General features: G+C 39.3%; 1 protein-coding gene across 6 annotated transcripts in view; it reads left to right on the plus strand.

Moving 5' to 3' along the window:
- The window catches only part of DCAF5 (DDB1 and CUL4 associated factor 5), a 109,876-nt gene that overhangs the window by 25,752 nt on the left and 63,535 nt on the right, over positions 1–20,589 (plus strand). For 4 of the 6 annotated variants that reach the window (XM_045564951.1, XM_045564987.1, XM_045564971.1 and 1 more), the window contains 4 exons: positions 10,654–10,797; positions 12,889–12,925; positions 13,783–13,922; positions 16,013–16,142. In XM_045564951.1, coding sequence (XP_045420907.1) covers positions 10,654–10,797; positions 12,889–12,925; positions 13,783–13,922; positions 16,013–16,142 — 451 coding nt within the window. Of the gene's footprint in view, positions 1–8,604; positions 8,763–10,653; positions 10,798–12,888; positions 12,926–13,782; positions 13,923–16,012; positions 16,143–20,589 lie in introns of those variants that run through there. The other 2 variants (XM_045564978.1, XM_045564959.1) reach the window with 2 other exon arrangements.

Here is a 20,589-nt window from a genome sequence, read left to right on the forward strand (position 1 = left end):
TTTTTTTAAAATCTACTCCACAGAGAGAATAGAATCTAGACTAGTTCTCCCTGTGGAGGAGAACAGCCCAAGCTTCATCTTGAACATGGTCTTGTTCCTTCTTAAAATGAGTTATCTTTTGTAAACTGCTGATTTCTTTGGGCTCATTGTCCCCCTAAACTTTTTGTAAAGTATCAGTGATTTCACCATTCTTCCACCCAAACTTCACCTATGAATTTGATGTTTGTTTTTGCTTCAATTTTAGCAGAATTCATGTTGCTCTGATAGGGGTCTTTTTGAAGCTGATGTCTTATCCTCCTTTGTGCCTCACTAGATCCTGTTCAGACATGTTATAAGAAGTTAATTTGGAAAAAAACCAGTTAATTTGAGTTTATTTTGGTACCCCCCACAATTGAAATCCATGCATAGTTTTTTTCATAATGTGCATTTCCATGAACTTTTTGAATACCTGTATATTACTTCACTTAATACAACAACCCTGGAAGATAGTTGGTATTTTGTTCATTTTATAACTATGAAATTAAGACTAGAGGAATAGAATAACTCACCTAAGGACACGTGGATGGTGAAACCAGGATTCGAATTCATGTACTTTTATTTCAAAGCTCATACTTCCTATATTCTTCTATAGCACCACCTTTGCTGCTTTCCAAAGACGAAACCCAAACACCCTGGATCTAATCCAATTGTGCTATGTCATATATATATATATGTATATCTGTATATATATATTTTATATCTTACAAATTGTTCCATGAGTTGCTTCATACATTATTTGTTTATTTTGGCTGTATAATGCATATGTGAATAAAACTTCTTTGCATTTTTTTATTGTGGCTAAATATATGTAACATAAAATTTAACATTTTAACCATTTTTAAGTGTACTTACTGAGCAGGGATATCAAGGACATTCACATTGTTGTGCAGCTATCACCACCATCCTTCTCCAGTACTTTTTCATCTTACAAAACTGAAATTCTGTACCCATTAAACCATAACTCCCCATTCCTTGCCCCTAGTCCTTGGCAACTACCATTTTACTTTCTGTCTATGAATTGACTACTTAGGTACTTTGTATAAGTGGAATCATATAATGTTTGTCCTTTTGTGTCTGGATTATTTTACTAAACAATAGTTTTAACCAGACTTTTATGGATGGGCATTTCAATTATTATCAGTCTTTTGCTCTTCAAGCAGTGATATGTTCCAGGAACATTTCATCCGGAATTTGAGTGCTCTCTCAGTCTTGTGCTGTGCTTGGCTGGCTTTTTGAGGAAACTCAAGGCAAATCCTTGCCTTAACTTTTCTGGTCAATAAAGTAAGAATGTTAAAATAATTACTTTTGTTATATTATGGCATAAGGGCTTGCATAGTTTCTGCTTATAGCTAAGGACCCTTTGGGAAAGAGTACTCCTTAAATATAAAAGTTTTCTGTAACTACAAAGCCGCTGCCACAATGTGATTATAGTATGTTTTTTAATGAATTAGTGATTTTAGTGCAAAAATTAAACCATCTCCAAAACCCAGAATCAGTATGTAGTTGTGTTCTTTTTGGGTTCTAGGATGAGTTGAAGAGCTAAGCAGTTGTTTGTGAGGGAGCCAGGCTTAGAAGGCTTGGTCTCTGCTTGTTCTTTGCCTGGCAGTGGCACCAAGCAGAAAGGCCTAGCCTTCCTGAGAAGTGCCTGTGCTCCACCTCAAGTGCTCTAGAGAGGCTGGGGCTGGGCTTCCTGTCTTTCTTGAGGCTGACTTCATAAGACCCAACTGCCAGGTCCATGGAGCTGGCTTAAATGATCTTAAACATTCTTCACTTGGATTATTTGCAGGTCAGACAGCCTCTGTGTGTGGAACTTTAGCATAGATCTCAGTCTTTTTGAATTGGCTAGGTGATTCAGAGACAGAACTCTAGAGCTCCTTTCATGTTCTGACTTGACTGTTCTGGTTTCATCAGCCCTCCCTTGCTTTGCGGGGTCAGAGGCTTGGGCACAGCTGTTCAGCTCCCTCTGCTGGCTTAAAAGCAGCCCAGCAATTTCAGATTATGCCTCAATTTGTACCCATTGAGGTTTTTCTCAACACATGGTTGAAAAGTGCTGTCTTTGCACAGGACTCTTGATACATTGCCTAAGGAAATTAGGGGGGCAGGGGTATGTGCACCTTACATCTTCTGACATTAACCTTGAGGGCAAAGTAAGGAGGCAGACCCTTCTGCAGTGATAATTTCTGCCTCAGTGATTCCAGTCTCATATGGACTTGGGCTGTCATTATCATGTTAGTTACTAAGGACATGTCATTTTAAATGATCACAAATAGCCGTGCATTTTGAATTACTGAGTACTTGGCAAAATTAAATCATCCTATAAATGTCCAGAATGAACATTAAAGATAATGCTGTCTGGATAATGAGAGAAGACCTTAGGTTGAGAATGGTTATGACTTAAGTGCAAAGGTATAAATATTCTGTTTTTAATTGAACTTTTTTCCCTTAAACTACTTCAATTCAAGAGAAATGTACTGCCTGGCATAGGTCTTAGTGAATAAATATAGAGATGCCCTCAGTTTTTATATTTCTCTGCCATAAGTATTCCAGCCCATCCTACATAGTATTGTTTACTTTTTTCCTATCATGAAAACTAAAAATAAACTCAAATAATTTACTGCGGAAATGGAAATGTTCAAACATACACGAAAGTATAGTATGCAGCAGTCCCCAACCTTTTTGGTACCAGAGACCGGTTTCATGTAAGACAAATTTTCCATGGACAGGGGAGGGTGGGGGGAGTGGCGGAGCTCAGGCAGTGATGGGAGCGATGGGGAGCACCTATACATATTTAGCTGTAAATATGCTCCCTCATCAGCTGCTCACTTCATGCTGTGCACTCGCCTTCCCCAAGTTTCATGGAAGACAATTTTTCCATGGACGGCTGTGTGTGTATGTGTGTGTGTGTTGTGTGTGGCAGAGCTCTGCGGCCTGGTCCCCTAACAGGCCATGTAACACCATCTGTAACAACTGTCCACATTTTATTAATCACCTATCCTCCTACTTTTTTTTCTGGAACATTTTAAAGAAAATTCCAAACATATACCATTTCACCTACCTTGGTATGCATCCCTAACTGATAAAGACTTTTTTTTTTTAAACATAACCACAATGCCATCATCACACCTAAGAGATATAATAATACTTCCTTAATATGATTAAATATTTAAACATGAAGAGAGATACTAATTGGATTTGAAAAAAGTTGACAATTTGTTAAATTTATTTTCAATGTATTATTTTTGTTTTGTTTTTAAGACTTTATTTTTTAGAGCAATTTTAGGTTCACAGCAAAATTAAGAGAAAGATAACAGACCTTTTCCATATATGCTTTACCCTCACACATGCATAGCTTCTCCCATTGTCAGCATCTTCCACCGGATGGGTGCAGTGTCTCACACCTGTAATCCTACCACTTTGGGAGTCCAAGATGGGAGGATTGCTTGAGGCCAGGAATTTGAGAACAGCCTGGGCAACATTGCGAGACCCCATCTCTACAAAAAATGAGAAAAACTATCTAGGTTTAGAGGCATGTGCTTGTAGTCTCAGCTACTTGGAAGGCAGAGGCAGGAGGATTGCTTGAGCCCAGAAGTTTGAGGCTACGGTGAGCTATAATTACGCCGCTGCACTCCAACCTAGAATGAGACCCTGTCTCCAAAAAAAAAAAAAAAAAATCTTCCACCAGAGTGATATATTTGTTACAATTGATGAACCTATACTGACACACCATAATCACCTAGAGTCTATAAATTTACATTAAGATTCAGTTTTGGTGTTGTATTATATATTCTATGGGTTTGGACGAATGTATAATGACATGTCTTCATCATAATATCATACAGAAGATTTTCACTGCCCTAAAAATCCCCTCTGCTCCATCTATTCAACCCCTTCTTCCAACCCCTGGCAACAACTGATCTTTTTGCTATCTCCATGATTTTGTCTTTTCCAGAGTGTCATATAGTTGGAATCACACAGTATGCAGCCTTTTGAGATTAGCTTTTTTCACTTGGTGATATGCATTTAAGGTTCCTTCATGGCTTGATAGCTCATTTCTTTTTAGCACTGAATAATATTTCATTGGCTATACCAAACTTTATCCATTTATCTACCGAAGGACATTTTGATTGCTTCCAAGTTTTGGCAATTATTAATAAAGCTGCAATAAACATCTATGTGCAGGTCTTTGTGTAGACGTAAGTTTTCAGCTTCTTTGAGTAAATACCAAGGAACCTGATTGCTGGATTGTATGGTAAGATTATGTTTATTTTTGTAAGAAACTGCCAAACTTGTCTTCTAAAGTTGTATCATTTTGCAACCCCACCAGCAGTAATTGAGATTGCTTGTTGCTCCACATCTTCACCAGCATTTGATATTGTCAGTGTTCTCAATTTTGACCACTCTGGTAGATATGTAGTGGTATCTCATTGTTGATTTAGTTTGCAATTTCCTGATGACAGTATAATGTGGACCTTCTTTTCATATTCTTATTTGCCATCTGCATATCTTCTTTAGTGAGGTATTTCGTAAGGTCCTTGACCCATCTTTTAATTGGGCTGGCTTCCTTCCTCCCTTCTTTCTTCCTCCCTTCCTTCCCTTCCTGCCCTTTCATTCTTTTCTTTCTTTTGTTTCTTAGACAAGGTCTCACTCTGTTGCCGGGGCTAGAGTGTGGTGGCATTGTCATAGCTCACTGCAATTTCAAATTCCTGGGCTCAAGTGATTATCCTGCCCCAGCCTCCTGAGTAGCTGGGACTATAGACATGCGCCACCATGCCCTGCTAATTTTTCTATTTTTTTGTAGAGACGAGGTCTCACTCTTGTTCAGGCGGGTCTACTGCCTCGGCCTTCCAGAGTGCAAGGATCATAGGCATGAGCTACTGTACCCTGATGGATTGTTTGTTTTCTTATTTTCGAGTTTTAGAAGTTCTTTGTGTGTGTATGCATGTATGTATTTGTGTGTATATGTATTTTTAGACAGGGCCTCACTCTGTCTCCCAGTCTGCCTGGGCTCAAGTGATCTCCTGCTTCAGCCTCCTGAGTAGCTAGGACTACAGGTGTGCACCACCATGCCTGGAAAAGTTTTTTTTTTTTTTTGGGTAGTGACGAGGCCTCACTACATGACAGCCCAGACTGGTCTTGAACTCCTGGCCTCAAGTATCTTTCTGCCTTAGCCTCCCAAAGTGCCAGGATTATAGGCCACTGTGCCTGGCCGTTTGTATATTTTGGATAGCAGTCCCTTATCAGATGTGTCTTTTGCAAATATTTTCTCCTGCTTTGTGGCTTGTCTTCTCATTCTCTTGACATTGACTTTTGCAGAGCAGAAGTTTTTAATTTTAATGAAATCCAGCTTATCAATTGTTTCTTTCATGGATTGTGCCTTTGGTGGTGTATCTAAAAAGTCATCGCCATACCCAAGGTCATTGAGGTTTTCTCCTGTGCTATCTTCTAGGAGTTTTATAGTTTTGCCTTTTACATATAGATCTCTGATCCATTTTGAGTTAATTTTTATGAAGGGTGTAAGATCTCTGTCTAGATTCATTTTTTTTTGCCTGTGGCTGTCAAGTTGTTTTAAAACCATTTGTTGAAAAGACTGTCTTGGTTTGATTGTTTTGCCTTTGCTTCTTTGTCAAAGATCAGTTGACTATATTTATGTGGGTTTATTTCTGGCTTAACCAGCACCACACTGTCTTGATTGCTGTAGCTTGTAAGTCTTGAAGTCAGATAGTGTCAGTCCTCCAACTTTGTTCTTCTCCTTCAAAACTGTATTGGTGGTTCTGGAGTTTTTTGCCTCTTCATATAAACTTTAGAATGAGTTTGTTGATATGTACAAAATAACTTGCTGGGGATTTTACTGGATTGCATTGAATTTATAGATCAAGTCAGGAAGAACTAAAAATATTGAGTCTTCCTCTCCATGAGCATATCTCTCCATTTATTTAGTTCTTCTTTGATTTTGTTCATCAGAGTTTTGTGGTTTTCCTTATATAGATCTTGTACATATTTTGTTAGATTTATGCCTAAATATTTCATTTTTAGGGTGCTAATATAAATGGTAATATGTTTCTCATTTCAAATTCCACTTGTTCATTATTGGTATATAGGAAAGTGATTGACTTTTGTTTATTAACCATATATCCTGCAACCTTGCTATAATAATCACTTATCTATTTTTTTGAAGAAAAAAAACTTTACAGATACAGTTAAAGGGCTCTTCTACTGCATGTGTGTTTGTCCATAAATAATATATAGTATTTTTGTATATTTAAAAATACATGCTTAAATGTTATCTTTTTGAAACTTGATTTTATTACCATTGTTGGGTTTTTAAGATTTATTCATGTTGGTACACTTGTCTGTAGTTCATTTTAACTGTTGTATGGTGTTCCATCATGTTTAGATTTCACTTGTATTTGTAAATGTATAAAATTTATCCATTCCTGAATTGATATTTATGTCGACTACAGTTTGATATTATGAATAATGATACAGCAAACATTCTTATATATTTCCTTGTGCCACTTTGTAAGAATGTGTCTAAATTATAATTTGCATTTCCCTGATTACTATAGAGTTTAAGATCCTTTGCAACAGTCCCCAACCTTTTTGGCACCAGGAACTGGTTTCATGGAAGACAATTTTTCCACGGAAGGGTTGGGGGAGGTGGAGCTCAGGCTCTCAGGTTGTGATGCAAGTAATGGGGAACAGCTGTAAATACAGATGAACCTTCTCTCTGGTCACCTCCTGTGCAGCTGGGTTCCTAAGTTTCATGGAAGACAATTTTTCCATGGATTGGGGTATGGGGGTGGGGGGTGAGCTCAGGCTGTGATGCCTGGCCCAGTTCCTAATAGGCCATGGACTGGTACTGCTCCAGACCAGTGCCTGGCCATGGACCAGGGGTTGGGGACTGCAGCTTTATAGTGTCTGTTCACTATTTGGGTTTCCTCTTCTGTGAGTTGTCTTTTCCTACTGGAGTTTTAAAAATTGTTTATAGGAATCCTTTGCATCTTCTAGGTATTAGGCCATGTGTTAGTCCATTTGGGGCTGCTATAAAGGAATGCCTGAGGCTGGCTAATTTATAAAGAAAACAGGTTTAGGCCGGCGCGGTGGCTCACGCCTGTAATCCTAGCACTCTGGGAGGCCAAGGCGGGTGGATTGCTCAAGGTCAGGAGTTCGAGACCATCCTGAGAAAGAGTGAGACCCCGTCTCTACTTAAAATAGAAAGAAATGATCTGGCCAACTAAAATATATATAGAAAGAATTAGCCGGGCATGGTGGCGCATGCCTGTAGTCCCAGCTACTAGGGAGGCTGAGGCAGTAGGATCGCTTAAGCCCAGGAGTTTGAGGTTGCTGTGAGCTAGGTTGATGCCACGGCACTCACTCTAGCCAGGGCAACAAAGTGACACTCTGTCTCAAAAAAAAAAAAAAAAGAAAACAGGTTTATTCGGCTCACGGTTCTGTAGACTGTATAAGAAGCTTGGTGCCAGTGTCCGCTTCTGGTGAGGGCTTCAGGGAACTTCCAATCAAAGCAAAAGGCTAAGAGGAGTAGGCATGTCACATGGTGAGAGAAGGAACAAAGAGAAGGGAGGAAGTGGTGCCAAGGTCTGGAGCTAATTAATAAAGTGAGAACTCATTATCACTGGGCAGGCACCAAGCCATTCATGAAGGATCTCCCTCAAGACCCAGACACCTCCCACCAGACCCTACATTCGCAACATTCAACACTGGGGATCAAATTTCTACCTGAGATTTGGAGGGGCCAAACATCCAAACCAAACATCCAAAAATTACCAGTTTTGTGCATTGCTAGAATCCTTATAATCTCCCCTGTCCTGGTCCCTGAGTGTACTCCAGTTAAGTCTGCTTCTGTTTTTACTCCTGTGCTCCCTTATTTTATTCTTACCTAGATATTTTTGAGTTTATGATAAGGCAGAGGATCCGTTCATCAGATGAATTTGCTTTGTTATGGTTCATTTTTTGTTCTGTAAGGCAGGCAGTATAGAGTAGTACTTAAGAGTGGGGTTTATGAAGTCTTAACTGCTTGCTTTTGAATCCTAGCTCAACCACTCACTGTGTGATCTTGGCAAGTTTATTCTCTTGTACTTGGCTTTCTAATCTATAAAACCAATGAGGGTAGAAAAACTAGTATGATCTCCATTTTATATTTGAGGCACAGGAAGGTTAGGTTAGAAACATGAGCAAGTAGAAGAAACATGTGGGTGTATCTTTTAATCTTCCACTTTTGCTAGAGACATAGGTGTAGAGAAATACTTCTTTAATATAAAAAACACAGTAGGATAAGCAGTGATAAGTCTCTGACTCATGGCTTCAGTGTTGGGGGAAACAATAGGATTGAACTATGGAGAACTGAAGTGCCCATGGCCTGTCTAAATCTATTAGTAGGGTGAAAAAACATTTGTATTTTCAGTAAAATAAAATAAAACCCCAAACCATTATTTACATGACCTTAACTTGATGTTTTACAAAGTGGTCAATTTGTAAGAGACATAGAATTAGTTACCATCCCAGGCCAGAGAATTCATAGTTGGAATAGGCAAATCATAAACACAGAACACTATGTGCTGCACTTAAGGGATCAATCTAGTGGACAATGAAATACTTTGGAGGAAGACATAGAACTTTATTTTGACTGACAGTGGAAGGAAGAAGGAAGTTAAGAAACAAAGGAACTCAAGGAGCAAAGATAACTTCTTTCTAGGGGAGGGAGAGTAAGTATGATTTGGCTACTGTATTTTCTGTTAATTTTTATTATAAAAGATATATTTATGGCAAAAGTTAAGCAGTACAGAAATGTATAAAGTAAACATTAAAATATAAAAGTTTCCCAGTAGTGTGTATACCTAAAATAATTGAAAGCAGGGACTCAAACAGATATTTGTATACCCATGTTCATAGCAACATTCTTCACTATAGCCAAAAGATAGAAACAACCCAAATGTCCATCAGTGGATGAATGGATAAACAAAATATGTATACAGGAGTATATATACAACTGAATACTACTCAGCCTTAAAAAGGAATGAAATTCTGATACATGCTACAAACATGGATGAACCTTAAAGACATTATGCTAAGTGCGTAAGGCAGACCCAAAAGGAGAAATAGTGTATGATTCCACTTATATGAGACACCTAGAGTAGATAAATTCATAGAGGCAGAAGGTATAATAGTGGTTACTAGGGGCTAAGAGGATTTATTATTTATTGGGTATAGAGTTTCATTTTGGATTGATGAAAAATTCTGGAGATGGATAGCGGTAATTGTTGTACAACATTGTATATGCATTTAATGCCACTGAATTGTACACTTAAAATGGTTAAAATGGTAAGTTTCATGTATGTATATTTTATTACTCACTCACAAAAAAGTCTCCCAAACCCAGCCTAACAGTTACAGTGGGCACTAAACGACTCCTTTATAGCCATCTAGATATGCCTGTGCAAATACAAGCATAGATATGCAAGTGTAAGCATATTCATTCAATGTCTTCTCTTTGGAGCACTCATTTAGGTGCTGGGTATTTCACAGTGAACGAAACTGACAAGGTTCCTGCTGTCATGGAGCTTTTTAAAAATTTGTTTTATACAAATGGATGTTGGTATACATACTGTTTTATACCTCATTTTCCCCCTTAATGAAGACCTTTGGACATCTTTCTGCATTAGCTCTTATAGATTTACCAATTTAATGGCTTCATAGTGTGCCCTTGTATGGATGTACTATAATTTTTGGCTATTGTATTTTTAGTTGAATGGAGGAGGGAAGACAGGTACAAAGCTTGGTATGGTTTGCTGCTGTGGTAACTTATATTTTTATTATGAAAATATAAGTTTGTTATAAAAAGTAAAAGTAAAAACCCAATTAGTCCTCTTCTTTTCTCTTTTAATCCTATTTCCTAGAAATAATAACCATTGTTAAGTCTGTTCATCCTTTCAGATATTTTTAATGAATCTTGCAAATATAAAGAATATGTAGAATATATATATTCTCATTCTCTAGGATCTGGCTGATGCAGTGTAATATTGCTCATTTAATTCAGAGTATTGAGAGTTATGCAGAGGTAAGAGCTGGGCTGAGCTTCATAAGAGCCGATTCTGTCTAGACCTCCTACTGTAAAAGTCAGGTGATTCCTTAGTGTTGTCATTTGTACAGTGTCTCGTAGTTAATGAGATCACATCAAGGAGATCATTTTGAAAACTATTACTCTAAAAATATTACCTTAGCGTTCTTTGGTTACAAGCAATAGAAATCAACTCAGGGTCTGTTAAACTAAAAAAAGGACTTTAGCTAAAGGATTCCAGGTAGCATATGAAGAAATATTTAAACAACAGGGTAGTTTTAGAGATCTTAATATCAGTGCTTATCCCTTTCAACTTCTGTATTGAATTGTTGAAGATTCAATTCCTGGGAGAGAGCGAGTGGCCTAGAGGTCATGTGCCTACTGATGGGGGTAGAATCTTGGCTTTCTGTGCCCCATCGGAGTCTTACTGAGTTGGGGAGGTGCAGTTTTGGAAAGGATGGGATTTGAGGCTGGCAAAACCAAGTGTCAGCCTTGCAACATTAGCCGTTTTAACCCTAGATTCTTACTCCCTTCTTAAGGAGGAGATGACCGCCGGGTTCTGCTATGGCACATGGAACAAGCCATCCACTCCAGGGTCAAGCCCATACAGCTGAAAGGAGAGCACCATTCCAACATTTTTTGCCTGGCTTTCAACAGTGGGAACACCAAAGTGTTCTCTGGAGGTGAGAAGGGAGATACCACCTTGGGAAATTCACTGTGGTTGGGATTTTAGAGAAAAAAGTGCTAAAATAACTTATTATTTTTCTTCCTGTATCTCATTGAGTTGTGGAATTCCTAATTTCCCATAGCTTGTCTTCTCTGCATTATAGCAGTACTATGTATTTGGGTAGTGTCTGTCTGTTTTTTTCTCTCCTTCCTCCTTCCCTCCCTTGGTAATGGCTTCCATCAACCACACCCCTTTCTGACCACCGAATTTCTAGCCCTAACCTCTTTTTTGAGCTGCACATTGCCCCACTGGATATCTACTTGTGTTCTAAAAGCAATTTAAATGCAACAGATAAGAAACTAACATTATTAGTCCTTCCCTGCCCCCAAATTTCCTCTTTTTCTGCTGGATTTCCTTTCTCAGGTATTACTAACATTCCTCCAGTTACATAAACTATTAGGTGTAACTTTAAGAAATGCTGACATTTAATCTTTTTCAACTTACAAAAATTGTAATTTCACATGGTTCATTCTAATAATGATCTTGAAGTCATCCTCAAACCTGCCTTTCTTTTGTTTACACATCTGGTCAGACATCAGGTCCTGTCAGATCTGTCTTGAAAGCCTCTCATATTCATGCTTTAGTTTCTGTTCTCTTTCTGTACCCACTGCTCTGCTTCAGGTCCTCATCTTTGGCCTGGATTGTTACAGTGGCCCTCTGTGATTTCTGCAACCAGTCTCTAACCCCTCCTTTGAATTCATTGCTTATACAAGTTTTCTTTTTAAACATAAAGGTTTGACCATGTGAACCTTTCACCTTATAGTGCTCACAGAATAAAGTCTAAACCCTAATCTATCTTTGTGGGCTCATTTCTCTCCCCTGCTAGCCCATTAAACTACTTGCCATCTTAAGGTGTGCACTGCACTGTACTATTTTGCTCTCTGCTTTTTGCTCATGCTGTTCTTTCTCTTTGATTGTCTAGTCCCCACCAATTCCTCTGTGTCTTTCATTGGTAAGAGTTTTGAATTATTTGAGTTTCTCTTCATCTGTCTCCATCTTCCATGTACTTTCATCCCACTCATGAAGGAAATAATTGCCCCATAGCTAGACCATATTGCTACAACAAGACAACCCCTCTTATTGCTATTAGTTGTTTGTGCCTGGGCAGATGTTGTTATTCTCATATACTCAGCATCTAGCACTGTGCCTGATAGCTAGAGGCATTAGTGTGGGTTCATTGATTTCACTGGTTTGCACTTACAATAGAATTTACAGCCAGGGCTTTATTTAAGGTGTTCTGGGCCACATCTTTTCTGCTACTTTTGCTTTCTATTTATGAGACTGTTGGTTATGCATTTCAGCATAGATTGAGCCATTTTTTACGTTTTGTCTTTTCATATTTAGATTTTTATTTTTTGGCTATATAAACCACTTGAAGGTAGGACTACACAGATCATGAATACAATATTTCTAGATACCTTGGTAGAATAAGGAAAATGCAAGATAGAAACTTTCTCATTGTTTAGAATCACACAGTCCTCAAATTTTAATGCTGTATAAGATGAGGATAGGAATAATAGCAAACATTTATTGGGGGCTTATTAAGCGCTCAGCCCTATTCTGAATGCTTTTACAGACATACTGTTATCCTCACAATAACCCTATGAAGTAGGTACAATTATTATCCCTATTTTATAGGTAAAATCCTGAGGCATTGAAATGTTAGAGATTTTATTCCAGATCTCACAGTTAATGAGTGTTTTGCTGAGGGGGTGGGGGAAAGCTAGCCTGGATGAGTGAATTGATTTGCCAATGATCATTTACTCTTTTCCTTAATGGCCAAAGTGTTTTAGATCATCTACTGGATAGTACATTTTGGGAACCGTTACTATGTTCTACCTTATTGCTGTTAGGTTTTTAAAATTCTAAGAAGGTCCTATCCTTCTTAAATTATTTTCATAAACTTTTTTTCTAGTTAACATTCCCAAATTGTATTAACATTGACTTTGTTCATATTTTTTCCCTAAAAACTTTTAAATACTAAATTATAATGCGGATAGGGACCACCTTGAAGGAATTATCAAATGTCTGATTTTTTTCTTTACAGGAAATGATGAGCAAGTTATCCTCCATGATGTTGAAAGGTAAATAGATTGTTGACGTGTGAAGGTGATTGACTCTTTTTCATATTAAGAGAAGCAAATATCTCTTTAGACCAAAATAGTTTTTGTTTTTTGAGAAAAATAGCGTGAAACCAGCTATCCTTTTCTAAAAGAGGTTCCTGTAAAAGTTTTGAAATAAAGTTTTGATTTATTAAAGAAAAAGGGATTTGGAAAGTTGATATGAAAGTATAGTTTCTGGGTGAAAATTTAAAAGGAGAGGTTAGAAGAGAAGGGAGTATAATATTTAATAATAGTAATAATAGCTAATATTTATTGAGTTCTTACTATTTGCCAGGCATCATTCTAGGTACTCTATGTGTATTAATTCATTTAACCCTCACAATCATTTGAAATGGAGATGCAGAGATGTTAGGTCAAGTGGTGCTAGGATCTGAACTTAGGCAGTCTGGCGTCAGAGTCATTCTGTTAATCACCATGCCAGATTGCTAGGAGATCCCTCTTCCACCCCTGCTGACATCAGATTTGACTACTTTAAAGCTTTCTCTTGCTTTCAAGAGAAATCAAGCACCACTCCCAAATTTGCATACAAGTAGATGCATTCTGTAATAAACAAAAACACAAAATTCAGCTATTGAGTCACTTTTAAATATACTTATTTAATACAAAAATTATCATGACATCTGTAAAAACTCTCTTTAATAGTACCCCCCTTTTTTTAACCTGAAAATTGAATACCTACCTTTTAGGAAATACAATATCCTTTGGGTTTAGACTTCTCCTAGAAATGAAAGAGACTATACCCTAGGTACTGGAGGGTTGGGACTCTGCATTGTGTTTGTGTGTATGTGTGTGCCTCTTTCTTGCTCTCTGTCTCTCAGCAGTGAGACCTTGGACGTGTTTGCTCATGAAGATGCAGTATATGGCTTGTCGGTAAGCCCAGTGAATGACAACATTTTTGCCAGTTCCTCAGATGATGGCCGGGTTCTTATTTGGGACATCCGGGAGTCTCCTCATGGAGGTAGGGTCACTGTGCAAAAAGCTGTTGGATTGTGTTGAACAGGTTGATGACAAGTTCATGGCACATCCAATTTATGACCTGAGTATCTAGGTACAAGTGACATTAAGGGAGAGGAAATGTGAAACTCTCACATGCCATAAGATGCATGTCTTTGGAGGTCTTATCCTATGCCTAAGTAGTCAGAAGTGAGGCACCTTTGCCAACCTTTCTCTACCCACCCGTGAATCTCCAAAAACTTACACCTTAGTGTTTAATGGCCCCAAGGAACAGAAGGTATGGTGCCTCACTGTAAAGGGTAGCCACCAAGGGCCAGCTCCGTGTGTGCTGCTGACATGCACATATTCTTGTTTGTTTAGAGAGAATGGGGGTGCTATGCACTTTCTTGCATCCTGGCTTGCTACTTTGTTACATCCAGGCTTGTTACTTTGTTGAAAGAACCACAGAGCTTCACCTTACCTATGTATAGGATCTTAAAATTATGGCAATAAAGGATATTGTCAGCCAGGCATGGTGGCTCATGCTTGTAATCATAGCACTTTGGGAGGCCAAGGCAGGAGGATCACTTTAGGCCAGGAGTTTGAGACTAGCCTGGGCAACATAGTAAGACTCTGTCTCTGCAAAAATAATTTTAAAAAAATTAGCCAGGTGTGGTGGAACTACACCTGTAGTTCCAGCTATTTGGGAGGCTGAGACAGAAGGGTCACTTGAGCTCAGGAGAAGTTCAAGGCTGCAGCGAGCTATGATCCTACTACTGCCCTCCAGCCTGGGTAACAGAGTGAGACCCTGTCTCTAAAAAATTAAAATAAAGGGGATTGTGTGAGTGCCTCTTCCGAATGTTCCCTTTGAGTCTCTGACATGTAAAATGAAGAACTTGTTTTGTTGACTTTCTCCAAAGTTCTTCAGGAAATGCATCTCTTCAGCTCATTTCCTGCAGAGAGATTTCTGTCTGTAACTGCCTATCTTCAAAAGACTCCTTCCTCCAGCATCACCCTCAGTGCCACTGTCACACCCACCCCGGCCTTTAGTGCACTTTTGTAATGTTCACACCTGTGTACATGCAGTTATTATCCTGACTGCTTTATCTCACAGAATCTGGGTCTTTTTGTTTTTCTCTATTCCAAGTATTTAATGTATTGGGCTGTGCTCATTTTTGAGTTTCAGGCTATAAGAAAAGCTTGTTCTTAGGGTCAGGCAGCAAGCAGCAGCTGTGGGTGAGTCCTATGTGCTTGGTAGGTAAGAGTCACCTTTGTCAGAACTGCCTGATGCCTGAGATAACTGAGGCTTCACCTGCCCAGAGGCCTGTGCAGTACTGCATATGGAAGTCATAGGCTGAGAAGTGCTTTCTGTGTGTTACTCTAACACGTTCCATGGGAGTATGTCCTCCTAGGCAACTAAGTGATTTCTTCCTCACCTGGAGCCTGCTAATTTATGCAAAGGAATGCAGAGTTTCTAGGTGAAGTTGATTAGGAGTTGGTTGGGTGCAAGAGAAGTTCAAGTATTAGACACCCTTCTTTCTTTTTTAAAAAAACTATTGTAATATTGAAAGTAAAATCATAAAATTCTAGACTGAGGCCACTTTATTTTCAATTTAGGGAACATTGTGAACCAGAAGGGAAAACTACATTATTGTTTTGTCTCAATTTTTTCATTGTTTTTCTTTGTCTTCATTAAATCTGTGTGCAGTTTAAAAACTTTTAATTTCTAAAACTAATAAATTTGGATTAAAGGTATAGCAGTCCTACCAGGAATTGGTTGTGAATTTTTTCAGCTCATGTGGAATTCAATTTTATTTACTGTCAAACATTTTTAGTAACCATTTTCATTTTGTCACAGGATTTAAATAGATGCTGTATGTATTTCTGAGTATTATAGCTTAAAATGTGGTTAAATGTGTTTAGTTGCTGTGTATGGGACTCATGGGGACTTTGTGAGTACAGGTGATTGGTGGAATGATGTACTACATTGGGTTCCAGGCCACTGGAGTGGTCATTAAAGAGTGTGCGCCTACTCACATCCACACCTCTCCCTATCTCCCTGCCCCTGGCCCAAAGGTGCCTGGAATGAACTGATCATAATTTCTCTTTTCACAGAGCCCTTCTGCCTGGCAAACTATCCATCAGCCTTTCATAGTGTCATGTTTAACCCCGTGGAGCCCAGGTTATTGGCCACAGCCAATTCAAAGGAAGGAGTGGGACTCTGGGATATTCGAAAACCTCAGAGGTGAGCCCCCTTTATTCATGAGGTGTTAAAACTTTCCTCCGCCTCATTTCTCAGGTAATGTGATCAGCCAGCAAGTGTTGTGAGGACCTGTTTGGCAGTTATCTCAGTTGAGTATTTCCTAACATGTACTGATATTTCTCAAGCCATGAGAGCCTATTCCTAAGGAGTAGACAGTGTGAGAAATCCACACTTTTTGCTGAGGATGAATCATAAATGGGAATCTGAATTCTACACAGGGTCAGTTCTGGGCAATTGTATGAAGTAGTGAGAGCTTCCCTTTAGTTATTGCATTCTCTCTTTAGGCCCCGTGTTCCCCAGCTATGCAGGAACTCTTGCTGGGGGGAAAAAGATTTACAGAACTCACTGCTGCTGAGCCAGGGGTTCTTAACCCTAGGCTGGAGGGAGTTCTTAAATGGGCTTCAGGAGAACTGTGAACTCTCCAAATTATATGGAAATTACATATTGTGTATTCATTGAAGTGTATTTTTTTGAGAAGGAAGTTTGCTTTTCCCAGTTTCTCAAAAGGTCCAGCAACCGACCATAAGAGCAAAAGATTCAGAGCCAGTGCACCATGGTGTTAGGGACCTTTATGTATTTCTTCTCCTTCTGTTTGCCTTATTATAAGAGTACACTTAGGACAGTCCTGAACTAATGGTACAAATCACTAATGGGAGAGTTTCAGGCATCACTAAAGATGTGGAGATGGTGGCGACTAGGAGGCTCTTTTATGTTCCCTAAATCCCATGAGATAGGGACAACCTTTTATGGCACCTGTACATAAAACTGGCCTTGTTTTATAAAAAATTTAGGCTAGGCGTGGTGGCTCATGCCTGTAATCCTAGCACTCTGGGAGGCCGAGGTGGGAGGATTGTTTGAGCTCAGGAGTTCGAGACCAGCCTGAGCAAGTGTGAGACCCCATCTCTACTAAAAAAATATAGTAAGAAATTAGCTAGACAACTGAAAATATATATAGAAAAAGTTAGCTGGGCATGGTGGTGCATGCCTGTAGTCCCAGCTACTTGGGAGGCTGCGGCAGGAGGATCGCTTGAGCCCAGGAGTTTGAGGTTGCTGTGAGCTAGGCTGACACCATGGCACTCTAGCCTGGGCAACAAAGTGAGACTCTGTCTCAAAAAAAAAAAAAAAAAAAAAAAAATTTACATGTACTGCCAGCGAGCTCCTTTGGAAATTCTACATGGTGGTAATTTCCCACTTCTTAAAGCTATATTGCAAAAGAATATCATGGAAAGTAAGCAAGGTTGTAATTTATTTCATCAGCCTCAGATGAAAGGGGCAGTAAACTACAGAGGATTATCTTAACGTTGATGATATTTAGTCCTAGGTGATTCTTTCCATAGGGCAGCAAGAGGGGGGTGGGACTATTGCAGCAGATCTGTGTAGCCTAAAGAAGTGTCATTGGTGTTGAGCAGGGGTCTCTGAGATTTATCCCGCCCTCTCTATTGCATGCACACCTGGCTCTTGCTTTTCCAGGCTGTTGAAATGTGTTTAGTGGCATGACCCCTAATGTGCCTTTACACTGTGTGCTTAAGGAGGCTTGCTGTCTGCCAGGAAGACAGTCTCCTGTGTTCAGCTGTGGTGTTCTCTGCCACCTCAGGCTCTTTTAGGAGTAACTGTTCTGCCTCATTCATATTATAGAAGGCAGGATTTAGACTAACTAGGCCAGCCTTCTCCTAACCTACTGCCTGGCAACTGGAGTGGGGCACTGAGCTATTCCTCTCCAGTGGAAAGCTTGAATAATTTGTGATGTCAGCAGTGTCTTGAGATAAGAAGAAAGTACAAGTGTTTTAATTTTCCTCCCAATTCTCTCCCAGTCTCCTCTACCAGTTTCCTGCTATGCATTGTATGGGCCCTCCTCCCCTTTCCACTTGTCTCCTCAATAATAAACATAGTGTTTTCTTTTTAAAAATTCTAAGTAATGATTATTGTTGTTTGGATGGTAGCATTTATTAGATCTAGGGTTTTTATGCAGAAAAGTATAATGAAAACAAAAAAAGAAAAGAAAAAAATCCATCTCCAGATTAACTCTGTTACTTGTATGTTTTTAAAATGTTTCTACATCAGTACAGTTCTTCTCTTTCCTAGTCTATAGTCACTCTCTCCAAAGGTAACTACAGTGAACAGTTTCTCATGTATCTTTCCTGAACATAATTTAATGTGTATAGCAATGTGTATATGCATCCTTTTAAAAATTTAGACAAAAGGAAGCACGCAGTAATACTCGCTCTTCTCAATTTATTTATTTATTTATTTATTTATTTATTTTGAGACAAGGTCTCACGCTGTTGTTGCCTGGGCTAGAAGGCAGTGATGTCATCATAGCTCACTGCAGCCTCAGACTCTTAGGCTCAGGTGATCCTCCTGCTTTAGCCTTCCAAGTAGCTGGGACTACAGGTGTGCGCCACCAGACCCAGCTAATTTTTTTAAAAAATATTTTGTAGAGACAGGGGTCTCACTATGTTGTTCAGGCTGGTTTCAGACTCCTGGCCTCGAGCAGTCCTCCTGCCTCAGCCTCCCAAAGTGCTAGGATTACAGGCATGAGCTACCATGCCTGGCCATCAACTTCTTTTTTCAATTAATAATATCCTAGGCCAGGGGCAATGGCTCTTGCCTGTAATCCTAGCACTCTGGGAGGAGTTCCAGACCAACCTGAACAAGAGAGAGACCCCGTCTTTACTAAAAATAGAAAAAATTAGCTGGGCGTGATGGTGTATGCCTGCAGTCCCAGCTACTCAGGAGGCTGAGGCAAGAGGATCACTTGAGCCCAGGAGTTTGAGGTTGCAATTCACTACAGATATGCCTACTTTTGCAGAAATATCTGTAGTGAATTGCTGCATCAAAGGGTATGTGTTTTTCAATTTTTGATAAAAATTGTTGAGTTGTACCCCCACCACCAAAGGCTGTGCTGACTTACAAGTCTACCAATTGTGTATGAGACTGCATGTTTCTCTAGACCTTCACCAACACTTACACTATTGCTAGTCTTAGAGGCAAAAATGACATATGGTTTTCATTTCTTCTTCAATTATGGGTCAGGTTATATTATTTCTTTGGTAACCTGTAGTTTTCAAAGCCCATATGGGAGAAAGTCATCTATTAATAATAAAGCTAATTGGCAATCTTGACTGATTTCTTTCTTGGAATAAAAGAAGGAACGCATTGCCATGAGGATTAGGATGTTTTTGCATTTATTTAAACTATTTTAAGGTTCTAGAAGTGAGGTTTTATGGGTATCAGGCAGAAAAGAGGCATGAAATATCCTTGGAATACTTCTTAACTTCACATACACTGGAATTTGGGGATTGCATTACAGATCTTTTCTGTTTGAATTCCCATAGTACAAATTGGTGTGAGGGAGGGAGAGAGGGCCCTTTTTCTTTTTCATGTAGGATTAATTATGCTGAACTGCAATAGGTAATTTGTCTCATGAGCACAGCTGCCTGGAAACCCCAACCCAGATCTTGGGGCAAATCTGAATCCCTTAGGAGGACAAGCCTGCAATAGGATAGATCTATTTCAGGGATACTTAAAGTCTAGGGAGAGATTTTAGGGGATTTGTGAACCCCTTGTAATTGCAGGTAAAATTGTGTGTGCTTGTGTGTATGAGCAAGCACACATGGAGCATTTTTTTCTAGGTACGGGAGAGAGCTTTTACTGGGCTATCATAGAGACCCTTGACCCCAAAAGGATAAGAATTGCTCAATGTTCTGAAGATTATAGGTTTAGAGCCTATTGTGGTTCTTTAGCAGGCTTTTAAATGACTTCCAGCTTGCAATAGCATGGGCAGGTAGGTGAATTCAGGGCATACTCAGAAAGGCTACTAGCCTCCTTAGAAACATAATCTCCTTGTAGCAGTGAGGGGGGATCACACTGAACACCTTTTCCTTCCTGGTTTAACCTGTGGGTTATTTAGTGCTTGAATGGTTTCTCTAGCCTACGCTATGCCTGTGCTATAGCTCTCTCCTTGGTAGCCTGTAAGTGTGTGAGCAGTCACTTTTGTCCCACTGCTGCCCTGAAATAAGCTGATTAGAGGGCTGGCTGGCAGAATAAAATGTCAACTCTACAAAGGTCTTTAGTTATAATCTGAGCTGACTTCCTCGTTGTATGGATTAAGAAACTAGCCCAGCAAGGTAAGGGGAGGTGGAAGAACTTGATGGTTTAGAGTGTAGGCTCATACTTCCTGTGTTTAAGTCCAGGCAATACACCTTTTTTGTTGTTGTTCTGAGGTGAACATTGAAATAAACTTTAATCTATTTTTTTTTTTTTTAATTTTTTGTAAAGACAGGGTCTCACTATGTTCCCCAGGCTGTTCTCAGATACCTGGCCTCAAGTGATCCTCCTGCCTTGGCCTCCCAAAGTTCTGGGATTACAGGCATGAGCCACACCTGGCTGGGCAGTACACCTTAATAGCCATGTGATATTGAGCAAGTTA

This window comes from Lemur catta, chromosome 1, assembly GCF_020740605.2.
Source record: "Lemur catta isolate mLemCat1 chromosome 1, mLemCat1.pri, whole genome shotgun sequence".
Classification (NCBI taxonomy): domain Eukaryota; kingdom Metazoa; phylum Chordata; class Mammalia; order Primates; family Lemuridae; genus Lemur; species Lemur catta.